Below are 12,993 nucleotides of genomic sequence, written 5' to 3'. Positions count from 1 at the left end.
GACTAAGTCTTGATATGTTCATAAATAATAATATGGTAAATATGGTATGCAACTGGCAGTGCTATAATGAAATCCCAACCATTTATTGGCTTTTACTACTGGAGAAAGATTTCTTAGAATTTGTGAGACATAACAATTTTATTAATTTATCACCTGTGGAATTTACTATGTGCCAAATCAGTCTAAGCATTCTACATATAGCTTGTAAATCCACACAACCCTTAAAGTAGGCACTGTGTGTGTCCTGGCTTTGAAGGCAGTAAAACTATGTTGTGTAAATTACCCATATCGTTTAGCTCAAGCATGTCAAACTCACGGCCAGTGGGCCGCATGCCTTGTAGAAATAAAAGTCCATACAGGCATGGCCGCGAGTTTGACATGCTTGTAGCTGTTAAGTGGGAAAGTCTGGATTGAACCTAGGCCAGTGGTCAGCAAACGCGGCTCGCGAGCCACATGCGGCTCTTTGGCCCCTTAAGTGTGGCTCTTCCACAAAATACCACATGCAGGCGTGCACGTACAATGCGATTGAGACTTCGTGGCCCATGCGCAGAAGTCGGTTTTTGGCCTGAGCAAGTCTATTTTGAAGAAGTGGTGTTAGAACACACAAGGGGCCAAAGAGCCACATGTGGCTCACAAGCCGCGGTTTGCCGACCACTGATCTAGGTAGTCAAACCCCAGATCATCACCTTTAATGTGAGACAGGATTGACTTAAATGGTATAGGTGTGTGTGGCTGGACATGAGGTCTGTGTCTCAGCTGTGCTTAGGGACAGCAGAATCATTTTCTACGTTATGATTTTATTCCCTTTACCTTTAGGGGCTTATTTTTTCATCTTTTTCAAAAATATATTTTTATTGATTTCAGAGAGGAAAGGACGGGGAGTGAGAGATAAAACATCATTGATGAGAAAATCATTGATCGGCTACCTCCTGCCCGCCCCACTCTGGGATTCGAGCCCGCAACCCCACTGATGGGGAATCAAACCGTGACTTCCTGGTTCATAGGGTGACTCTCAATCGCTGAGCCATGCCCACTAGGCTCATCTCTAATACAAACTCAAAAGGGCCTAGCATTTGTCACCTTAAATGTGAATTGTTTACAATTGTCATTAATGTACTTCTCTTGTGTATTTTAAGTTTAGAACTATAAAATTTGCTTCTCTGAGTTAGAAATACTTGCAGTGGTAGGCATGTGTTCACTACTTTTATCTTGTTTTCTCTTTTACAGGAAAGAAATGCAGAAAATGCAATTGAAGCCCTTAAAGAGTATGAGCCTGAAATGGGTAAAGTGTATAGACAGGACAGAAAGAGTGTACAACGGATTAAAGCTAAAGACATCGTTCCTGGTGATATTGTAGAAATTGCTGGTGAGTTTGTTATTTTTGTTTTTATTCTAGATTGTATATCTGAATGCATTCTTTTTCTCAAGGCTCCTAGTTAAGTGTTTTAAAAATTATGATCATGTGTATCAGTTTTAGCGCCATCCAAACAAAAAGGTTTTCTATAAAATTTTGAAGTGTTTTAGCACCGCCCTTCATGTTATTGATATTTTTGAACAAGGTGTTTGAATTATTTGTGCTTATTACTTTTGATACATTGTAGCTCACTGGTGCTAGTGAGATAATGAACTTAATTTTGACTTGACAATTAGTGGTGCAGTTTGTTAGCATTCTAGTTAATGGCTACGTAGTTTTTTGTTTCTTGGCATAAATGTTGTCATACCTGCAAGTTGATAGTTAAGGGTAATTTCATGACTCTAAAAGTTCTGATTAAAAATACTTTTCCATTTCACTGAGCCAGGGTTCTTAGCCTGGGCTGTGAATCCACTGCAAAGCCAGAGCTCTCCACAGATCTTAAAGGAGTCTGTTTCCTCATTGTTCTAGATCAGCGGTCGCCAACCTTTTGGACCTCACGGACCACCAGTGGTCTGCGGACCACCAGTTGGCGACTGCTGCTCCAAAGGTTTCCTTAAATCAGAGATTACCAACCTTTCAGACCTCACGGACCACCGGTTGGCGACTGCTGCTCTAGATCAGTGCCATGTTATCAGATAACCAGAATGTCCCTGGAACCAGTCAGAATAGTCTTTTGGTTGCAGAGTCATTACATTGGATTATTCAAATCATCATGGTTTTTCACAACCTTCTGAGTTCAGAATACCTGTTACTTGGTTTCTTTTTATGAATGGTCTCATAATAACACTTTTACACTGATTGTGGGGAAGGTATGCTTTGTCCTTATTGTCTTACTCATTTCAATGAATAATTCAACAAGCTGCATCTCAGTTGGCCCTGTGCTGTACAGTTTTGGCCTCTAAAAAGGAAGTTAACCTTGTCATAGATATTCTCTTACCTATAATTTTTGTCATACTTATTCCAGAAAAAGAATAGTGTTGCCTGTATTCCAACATGTTGATTACTTGTAGTGTGTATAAATGAATAAGTTGCAGGCTCAATGCCCCTTTACTTCTAAATACTTGAGTGTTTATTATTATTTTTTAATTTTTTAAAATTAATTTTGAGAGAGGGAGGGAGTGGGGTAGAGAAACACTGATGTGCAATGTGCAAGAGAAACATTGATCAGTTGCCTCCCACACTTATCCGCACCAGACCTATGCATGTGACCTCTTGGTGCTGGGAACGACCCTCAACCAACCTGGCCAGGGCTTGAGTAGTGTGTATTTTATAAAATCAAGGGCATTCTCTAATATGAGTTTAGTAAAAGTGTCAAAGTCAGGAAATTGATAAGATACTATTATCTGCAGACCTTACTCAGATTTTACCATGTGTCACTGGATATATATATATATATATATATATATATATATATATATAAAATTTAATTTTATTGATTTCAGAGAGGAAGGGAGAGGGAGAGAGTGTGGTAGAAACATCAGTGATAAGAGAGAATCATTGATCTACTGCCTCCTGCAGCCCGGGCATGTGCCCTGATCAGGAATCAAACCATGATCTCCTAGTTCATAGATCGACGCTCTATCACTGAGCCACGCTGGCTGGAGTCACAATGGATTTTATAGCAAAAATATAAATAGAGGAATTCTGGAAGTAATATAGAAAGGAGGTCAGGTAGCTCAGTTGGTTGGAGCGTCATCCTAATGGGCCAGGGTTGTGGGTTCAATCCTTGGTGAGGGCACATACAAGGAGCAACCAAACCAGTGAGTGCATGGATGGGGAGAGCTGCAGAACGATGTTCCTCTCCCTTCCTCTCTCTGACTCTCTCTCTCTTAAGTCAATTAAAAAGAAAGATAGAAAGCTCTGGCAGGAGTTGCTCTGTAGTTGTCAACCTATGAAGCAGGAAATCACAGTTCAGTTCCCAGTCAGGGCACATCATTGATGTTTCTATCTCTGTCACACTCTCCCTTCCTTTCTGAAATCAATAGAAAATATATTTTTTTAAAGAATAATGGGAAGATTTTGTAGTTCTTATGCAGGAGGGCACATCGGAATCCTCTGAGGCACTCCTTAAAAAATTTTACCAGCCTCAACCCAAATTATTAACACCCGATCTATCATGGAATTATGATTAAGTATAGTTTGAAAAGTGGGCCTCAGATTTAGACACAAAGCAACAGTTTTCGATAACTGAATGGATATGGGGGTAGACTGTAGAATCAAAGATACTGGCCAAATTTCTAGTTTAGGTGACTGGATGGTGATGGTGCTAGTAACTGAGAAAGGAAACACTGGAAGAAGATAGTCTTTTAAAAATATATATGTTTTATGTGCAGTTGCAGATAATCATTGCCTTAATACTTGTACAGTATTCTATTTGACTTTATATGTTTTCCATTTCTCCTGCTTAATCTGGTAATACACTCTTCAGCCTCTCAAGTTAAGAATATTTAAGAATTTTTATGGCAGTTAGAGGATTTCAGTGTAGTGAGTCTGTTTGAAAACTTAGAGAAATTACCCGCAAAGCATCTATCTTTACTTTGCATCAGTAGATGGTGGTGGTAAACAGCGTCAGGGGAAAGTGTAACCTTGATCCTCAAGCCATCTTCCTTTTGAAGAAATAAGCAAGGCCAGCTTCTATTAAACAGTGATGATTCAGATATTTCTTTCCCATCTCAATAAGTCATTCTAACCACCTAGCTAGCTGAGAGAAACTTAGGAGTCATCCTGATTCTTTTCTCTTATTCTGTCTCTAAGAAGAGTTGATTTTGTCTCCAAAACACACCCAAATTTGTGAACTTCTGTTTCCTCAGTCTCACACTGACACTGCCATTGTGTTCTAACTTGGCTCGGGCTTCCTTTGTTGTTTTTCAGTCAGCTCTCCACACAGAAGCCAGAGTGGTTTTCTAAAGGTCATGTTATTTATTAACCTGCTAAACCTTCCAGTGGCTTCCTATTGCACCTCAAATACAAAATTCTTTTATCTAAAACACCATGCATTGTGTAACTCCTGCTTGCTTCCATGATTTCATCTTACTGCCACTCCCTGTGCATTAACCGCTATATAGGCTTCTTATTCGGTTTTCAATACCAGCAAACTTTTCTGGCCTTTTGGGGGTGGGTAGACAAATTTTGTACAATATATTAATGTGCCCATATACAGATCTCATAGTGGTAAAGCTTGATGATTACCCTGGTCTACCTGATTTTTGTTGCCCACTGTGAAATTCCATTCCCTATGCATAGTGTTCGTATCTGTGACCTAAGATACGCATCTTATGAAGTATGCCTTATTTTATTTGTTTATACTGTGGTAAAATATACATAGTAAAAATTATCATTTTAGCCATCTTTAAGTATACCAGTTACATGGCATTAAATAAATTAATGTGCAGCCATCACCACCATTCATCTCCAGAATTTTCTCAACTTTCCAAACTGCAACTCTGTCCCTGTTAAACAGTAATTTCCCTTCACCCATTTCCTTCAGCTTCTGGCAACCACTCCCTTTCTTTTAATATACAAAAAAACCAGTGAGCTTAATATTGAAAGATGAGTTTATATCCCTTATATGAAATGAATATATTTACTACAAAGTACAAATTGGCAATTACAAAATAGTCACGATGTAAAATATAGCATAAGGAATACACTGTTGTTTTCAAGTGTACAAGTCTTGTATTTCTTTTTGTTATGTTTTTTCCTAAGTATTTTGTTGTTGTTCTGGGGGGTGGGGGGAGCTTTTTTTGTAATTGGATTTGTTTTTTATTTTCATTTTCAAATTGTTCTTTGCTAGTACGCAGAAGTACAATTAATATTTTTTTATATTAATCTTATACCTTGCAATCTTGCCTTGACTCTTACTAGTTTTAATAGCTTTTCAGGGGTTCCTTAAGATTTTCTATATAGAAGTTCATGTCATGTGCAAACATATTTTTTATATCTTTCCAATCAGGATGCCTTTTCTTTCTTTTTCTTGTCTAAGTGCCCTCACTAAAATCTCCAGTAGAATCCTATATAATAAAAGCCTAATATGGTAAGTGTCCGAGTTCGTTCAACCAGTTGCTATGATGCACACTGGGGGGCAGCCATCCGACCAGTAGGTTAACTTGTTGCTGGGGTCTGGCTAATCGGGACTGGGCGAGACAGGCCGGACACGCCCTGGAGCCCTCCCGCAGTCTCTCCCCAACTGGCCAACCTCTCACGGTCCCTCCCCGGCTGATTGGCCCTGATCAGGACTGGGCGAGACAGCCCCCATCACCCCGATCGGGACTGGGTGAGATGGCCCCAACACGCCCTGGACCAGGCGTCCTCAAACTATGGCCTGCGGGCCACATGCGGGTGTTTTTGCCGTTTTGTTTTTTTACTTCAAAATAAGATATGTGCAGTGTGCATAGGAATTTGTTCATAGTTTTTTTTATTGATTTTTTATGGAGAGGAAGGGAGACAGATAGAGAGTTAGAAACAACGATGAGAGAGAAACATCGATCAGCTGCCTCCTGCACACCCCCTACTGGGGATGTGCCCAAAACCAAGGTACATGCCCTTGACCAGAATCGAACCTGGGACCCTTCAGTCCGCAGGCTGACGCTCTATCCACTGAGTCAAACCGGATTTGGCTGTTCATAGTTTTTTTTAAACTATCGTCCGGCCCTCCAACGGTCTGAGGGACAGTGAACTGGCCCCCTGTTTAAAAAGTTTGAGGACCCCTGCCCTGGACGAATCCGTGCTCCAGGCCTCTAATGTTGAATGAAAGTGGCAAGAGTAGACATCCTTGTCTTGTTCCTGATCGTAGGGGAAAGCATTCAGTCTTCTACCACGAAGTGTGATGTTGGCTGTGGGTTTCATTTATCATGTTGAAGAAACCTGGTCATAATTTTAATTTTTAGGTTGTCAGTGTACTCTTATTTGGTCTGTTTTGGTGATGTTTTGTGGTGACTGTATATTTATATCCAAATTAGAAATGACAGTTTTGCTGGATTAGTAGGTCTGGTGGATCATTGAATTGGGTAAGATTCCCAACCCTAAGGCACTTACAGTGAATTATATGGAATACTTTGGAAAAACATATTGTGATGTGTTTATTTTATGAAGACTTTAAGACTATACATGTTGGGGTTTTTTAACTTCCACTTTTCTTAGGATTAGTAATCTAACTGACCCTGCAATTTGGCATTTAAGCTCAATAATTCAGTTCTGTGTAACTAGAAATGAACTTCAATTCTAAATGTAGATCTAAATTATTTTTTGTCAGTCTTACTCTACATAGCCTGGATAAGTAGTAGCTTGAATTGTGCTTTCAGACATGGTAACTTTTATACTTTTATTTAAATTATGAAATTAAGTGTGGCATGTTCTCTGTGATGGATTGAAACACTGGAGAATATTGTGAACTGTTTTGAAGATGAAAGCAAGTTTGGAGCTGCTATTTTAATACTTTCAGAAAGAGATCTTTTTATGGTAATTTTTGGGTGTAAGGATCATCTCCTAGCTTTAGGTAATAAAGTTCTTTTGACAAGCTTTAGGAAGACATGATAAGATGGTTCTGGGTTCTGCTGAACTTTCTGAAGGCTAGACTGGACTAAGTGGTGTTTTGAGGGGGAGATGTAGGGAGTTAAGGAAATGAAATTTTAGATTGCTATACCAGCTAATAACCTTTCTAAGGAGACATTGTGTAAGCATGCATAGCAGATGCTTAGGTAAACCTTAGAAGTATCTAGAATATAGGAGCCAAATAAAATTGATTTGGCAAATAAAAATATGGAGAAAGTTACCCACATTTTTGTCTTCTGAAGCCATAGTAATTTTGTATTATAATACCAGAGAAATGTTTGTCTGTATGGATGGAAACCATAGTAGTAAAATCAGGTGTAATTTTTTGAGAAACGAACATTAGTGTTTTTAAACTTTCTGTATTATCGGCTAATGTTATCAAAGTAAATCAAGTTTATGATATCATAAAGTGTTAAATTTAGAATTTTGGAGGTTTCAGTATATGCCCCAAGGATAGGAGATTATTTATTGACTTCTCAAAGCCACTGTTTTAAGGATTGTTTGAAACAAACTTCATGTATCTTGGTAACCCAGAGTTGACGAATAGCACAAGTACATAAATATCCTCAGATGACTTCTGTCCTGTTGTATACTCTGGAGGGAATCCTAGTTTAAGATTATGTAAGTGATAGGAATGGCACAGTCTACCTTTCTTTCTTTTTTAAATTTATTATTTTTTTTTGTTAATCCTCACCCAAGGATATTTTTCCATTTCTTTTAGAGAGAATGGAAGAGAGAGGGAAAGACAAAGAGAAATATTGATGTGAGAGAGTCACCTTGATTGGTTGCCTCCTGCACGAGGCCCCAGTCAGGGAGGAGCCTGCAACTGAGGTACGGGCCTTTGAACAGAATCAACCAAGGACCCTTCAGTCCACAGGCCAACTTTTATCCACTGAGCCAAACTGGCTAGTGCTAGGAATGGCACAATCTTTTTTTTTTTTTTTTTTTTTTTTTTTTTGAAAAAAAAATTAAGAGAGGAAGGGAGAGGGATAGATAGAAACATCAATGATGAGAGAGAATAATTGACCGTCTGCCTCCTGCATGCCCCATATCCTATGGGGATCTAGCCTGCAACCCAGGCGTGTGCCCTTACCGGGAATCAAACCCCGGACCTCTCAGTCCATGGGACAACGCTCAATCCACTGAACCACACCAGCTGGGCTCAAGGGCTGTTTTTACAACAAACTAACAAAAACAGGCCTTCAATTTTGGCCAGCTACCTAAAGCACTGTTCTCTAACTTTATGTGCACGGGGATTTGTTAAAGTGTAGATTTTGATTCTGTAAGTCTAGAGTGGGTTCTGAATATCTGGACTTGTACCGAGCTCCCAGGTGGACCGTATTTTGAGAAGGCAAAGGTCTAGAGAAGTAGCTCTTAATTATTTGTCTTTTTGTCTGATCACAGTTCCTTTGAGAATTAATGAAATATATAAACTCCAAGACACATTCAAAATCTTATATGCAATTTTACAAGTTTCATTGCCTTTCTCCCCAGAATTCTGTTTTATTTTTAAAAATGAAGTATACCGCCCTAGCCAGTTTGGCTCAGTGGATAGAGCGTTGGCCTGCAGACTGAGGGGTCCCAGGTTCGATTCCAGCCAAGGGCACATGCTCAGGTAGTGGGCTCCATCCCCAGTGAGGGGTGTGCAGGAGGCGGCCGATTGATGATTCTCTCTCATCATTGATGTTTCTATCTCCCTATCTCTCTCCCTTTCTCTCTGAAATCAATAAAGAAATACACTTTTTTTAAAAAATGAAGTATACCATATGATCCAGCAATTCCAGTTGTTTCTTTTTTTTAATCCTCACCCAAGATAGAGAGTGGAAGAGAGAGCGAAAGACAGAAATATTGATATGAGAGAAACACATCAATTGGTTGCCTCCTGCATGCCCGGTTGCAAACTCAAGCCCCAGTAGGGGATGTGCAGGAGACAGCCAATCAGTAATTCTCATCATTGATGCTTCTTTCCTTCTTTCCCTCTCTGATTTCTCTCTTTGAAATCAACAAAAGAAAATTTTAAATCATCAAACTTCTAAATAAAGGTCCAAAACACTTCTAGTATGAAACGTTGAAATATGAGCTGTGGTAGAGAATACATTTAAGAAAGATTCATAAAAACAAGTGATCATTATTTTCCAACCCACTTATTTCATTTTAGGTTATCAGGGTTCAAGGAGAGAACCGATTTTTGACAGGAGGCCCTTCCATCACAGGGTGCACTAACACACATCTTTCAGCCTGGGACAATTTATTTTTTATTTATTTTTAAAACATATTTTATTGATTTTAGAGAAGAAGAGGGAGAGAGAGATAGAAACATCAGTGATGAGAGAGAATCATTGATTGGCTGCTTCCTGCATGACCCCTACTGGGGACCGAGCCCGAAACCCAGGCATGTGCCGTTGGCCGGAATCGAACCTGGGACCCTTCAGTTTGCAGGCTGATGCTCTATTGAGCCAAACCAGCTAAGGCCAGACTGGGACAATTTAGATAGGCCAATTCACCTACTGTGCACATCTTTGGGATGTGGGAGGAAATCGGAGTACCTGCAGACAAGGGGAGAATGTGTAAACTCCACATAGACATTGGCCCCGGCCAGGGATTGATTCCGCGTCCCCCACCCCACCCCCCGCCCCAGTCAACATTCCAACAAAGCAATGTTGAAAAAAACAATGTTACTTTTGAGGACCAGCTATATAATCATTTTGCAATATATACATATGTCAAATCGTGTTGTATTCCATAAACTATTGCATGTTAATTTATATCTCAATAAAACTGGGAAATGAAGTACAGGTTAAACAGTGTAATTAAGTAAAACTATAGTCTGGGTAAGTGATTTACATCATGTTGCTGAAAACACTAAACAGTTTTACCAGTTCCTGAAATGATACATATTGATGAGAAGTAGAAGCGAAGGTGTATGGCCAAAGAAGGAGGTGAGCAGGTTTGTTCTCTTTTGCTTTTTCCCCATATGGAGTTGTTTCACAATGAGAAGGATGGAAGAACAGGGCTCGTTAGAGATGTAGATCTGCGACATCTCTATCTAAATGATAGACAAATCATTGTTGAGTCATTCCTGTAAGTTATATCTCTGTTTTACAAGGAGTTATAAGTTCTTAAGAATTTGTATATGAGCTGAAGAGCCAATGGTCTAAAACAAATCAGTGTGGATATATCAGAAGCAGAGAGTTCTGAGGTCTTCATTCAGCACTATCAGCGTAGCTAAGGCATTAAGAACCATGAGGAACTCGGGAAGGTCTCCCCGACCATGAGATCATGATGGACCAGTTGATCTTGAAACCTAACCTGAGTTTCATGCAGCTGGCATTTCCTAATTTCCTGTAATCCCCTCCTACCCACTCCCCCTGACTCAGTGGTAGTTACAGCACCAGTTAAGTGCCAACCTTTTCATCCTATGATTAACATTTTGGAAAAATTAGAAGAAATGATGTGATATATATGGAATACGTTTCCTAAGTGTTACACAAAAGCACCAAGACACCAGATTTTACTGTAAACATGTAAAACCTTTATTTTGAAGATAAGAGAATTTTGAAAAATAAAGTGCTTGGTATTAGCAGTGCTCAGAAAAATACAGGATTGAAAATGTGGGTAAGTGACAGGGATAGAAATTTGGTGGAAGTATATACTTGCAGGAAAATTCTGCTCCTATGAATCTATTCTCCAGACGTAATCTAAGTGCCCAGAGATGTTCACCATATAACATCCTATATAATAAAAGGCTTATATGCAAATTTGCCGAACAGGGTGGAACAACCAGTCACAAATTTGCGTGCCATCCTTGCTCAGGGCCCATGCCAATTTTAGTAGCACTTCATTTCAAGTATAGTAAGAAGAAGCTATTGAACGATTTTAAAGAAGATGATATCACATTGTGTGTTTTAAAAAAAAAATGAATCTCATCATAGATAGTATCCCTCCAACCCCCACAAAAAACCCAGATTGGGAGCAAACTTAATATACTATGGCAATTTGTAATGTTCCTTCCCTGCTCATGCTGAGGCCTGGAAATAGTTTTAAGTAGGCAAGTAGGGCTTCTCAAGTAAAGGATTTCATTCACTCTGCCTATCTGCAAAATTTATGGCTCACACATTGGAAACATAGTGAAAATGTTTTGAGTCATAGTTAAATGTTTAAGTAATTTAGGGTAATTCTATTATGACTTGCCTTTCCTGGGACCCAATTAAAACTAAAAAACAATACGTAATTTCTAATCTTACATATAGTTTTCTTTTAGAAAAGATTTGAATAACTTTGGTGGAATTTGCTACCAAATAAATTAGATTTTTTTCTTACATAAAGCCAATTTATAAAAAGGCCTTTTCTACTGATTTTAACAAACACCAGTATTTATTTTTGACATAGTTATAAACAAAGTTTAAGTATCATGGCTTATAAACACTCCTTTTGAGATTTTAAGATAAAGCTTATGTTCAGTTCTAAAATGTGACAGTAATAATTTCCTTTAACTTTTATTTGCATTCTTGGTAAACTAGCATAAAGTATACATTGAAAATTTTGTCCAGAGTGGATCTCTCTCTATTGTGATAGCAGGTTAAACATCTAAGAATTTAAGAAGCCAAGGGCTGAATTTGAAAAGTGTCAAATGGAAGGTTTGTAACAGAATTTATTATTTTATTACACTGCTGAACCCAAGAGACAGACAAGAAAGGTTCTGGAGGAAAAAATTGCAGAACATCTCCTTGGCAAGAGTAAGAATTTTCCACTACCACTTGCCCTAAGGACATTGACTTGCCCCATCAGGGAAATAGCACTGGATATAATCATCAGAACAGCACTGCCTACTCACGCACAAAACCCTCTGTCTGAAATTCACAGAAGCCTGCAGACAAAGGAAAATTATGTCTTAGTTTGAAAAGTATTCGTTGAATCTTTACTTTCATGGATCTTTTACTTCCTTAGAGAACTTACTTCCTGATAGATTCAAACCTAAGTAGACGCTTACAAATCATGAAGCAAAGTTACACAGCAAGTTAAAGTCTTTCATTAATTGAGGCTCCTTAGGCAAGACTCCTTTTACTTCTTAACTTTAATTTCCTGTCTGAAATGAAGACATGGGCTGGTCAAGATGATATGGGGGTTTTTCTAGCTAAGAGAATACTAGAATATTACAGGTTTCTATGACCAGTTTAGATTTATGCTTCTTTAGTACCTATCCACAAAGAGATCTGTTTCCAATAGAATGAGAAATGTAAATAAAACTAAGGTTTACATTGTCCGAGTGTTGGGGGGCTTTGGGTTTTCTTGTCCTAGAGCTGGAATAGTTGGCACATGAAAAACAGCACATAGTAAAGGTGGTTCTAAACAAGCCTTTCATAGGTTCTATGACCCCAGTTATACTTGATTTTGTTTTCTTATATTAATTTTATAGTGTGTTTGGAAAACTTTTAAAAATGTGGATTCTTGGACCTCGCACAAAATGCATTGAACTAGACCAGTGGTCGGCAAACTCATTAGTCAACAGAGCCAAATATCAACAGTACAATGATTGAAATTTCTTTTGAGAGCCAAATTTTTTAAACTTAAACTTCTTCTAACGCCACTTCTTCAAAATAGACTCGCCCAGGCCGTGGTATTTTGTGGAAGAGCCACACTCAAGGGGCCAAAGAGCCGCATATGTCTCGCGAGCCGCAGTTTGCCGACCATGGAACTAAACTCTTGAGCAGGTCCTGAGATTCTGTAGTTTATAAAAGGCCCCTAGATCAGTGGTTGGCAAACTGGGGCTCACGAGCCGTGGTTTGCTGCTCTGTTGATTAATGAGTTTGCCGACCACTGATTCCAATAATTACAGGTGTTATTGTTCCTTGTGATTAAGCCCCTATCCCAGTGGTCGGCAAACTCATTAGTCAACTCGCGAGCCGCAGTTTGCTGACCACTGCTCTAGATATTTTTCTTTTAATTCTTAAATATTTAATTGCCTCCCAATTAGAATGGCTGTTGTACATTGGAAGAAGCATAGAGGTTAGTTTTTCATTTGTTTCACT

The 12,993-nt window shown here is 38.9% G+C and overlaps 1 protein-coding gene across 2 annotated transcripts in view; it reads left to right on the top strand.

Moving 5' to 3' along the window:
• The window catches only part of ATP2A2 (ATPase sarcoplasmic/endoplasmic reticulum Ca2+ transporting 2), a 52,848-nt gene that overhangs the window by 14,542 nt on the left and 25,313 nt on the right, over positions 1-12,993 (top strand). For both annotated transcript variants that reach the window (XR_003617930.2, XM_054712425.1), the window contains exon 5: positions 1,228-1,366. Coding sequence is in view for 1 of the 2 variants with exons in the window: in XM_054712425.1 (XP_054568400.1) it covers positions 1,228-1,366 (139 nt within the window). In the remaining variant the exon portion in view is untranslated. The remainder of the gene's footprint in view (positions 1-1,227; positions 1,367-12,993) is intronic.

Source organism: Eptesicus fuscus, chromosome 23 (genome assembly GCF_027574615.1).
Source record: "Eptesicus fuscus isolate TK198812 chromosome 23, DD_ASM_mEF_20220401, whole genome shotgun sequence".
Classification (NCBI taxonomy): domain Eukaryota; kingdom Metazoa; phylum Chordata; class Mammalia; order Chiroptera; family Vespertilionidae; genus Eptesicus; species Eptesicus fuscus.
This window is presented reverse-complemented; position numbering and strand designations above follow the sequence as displayed.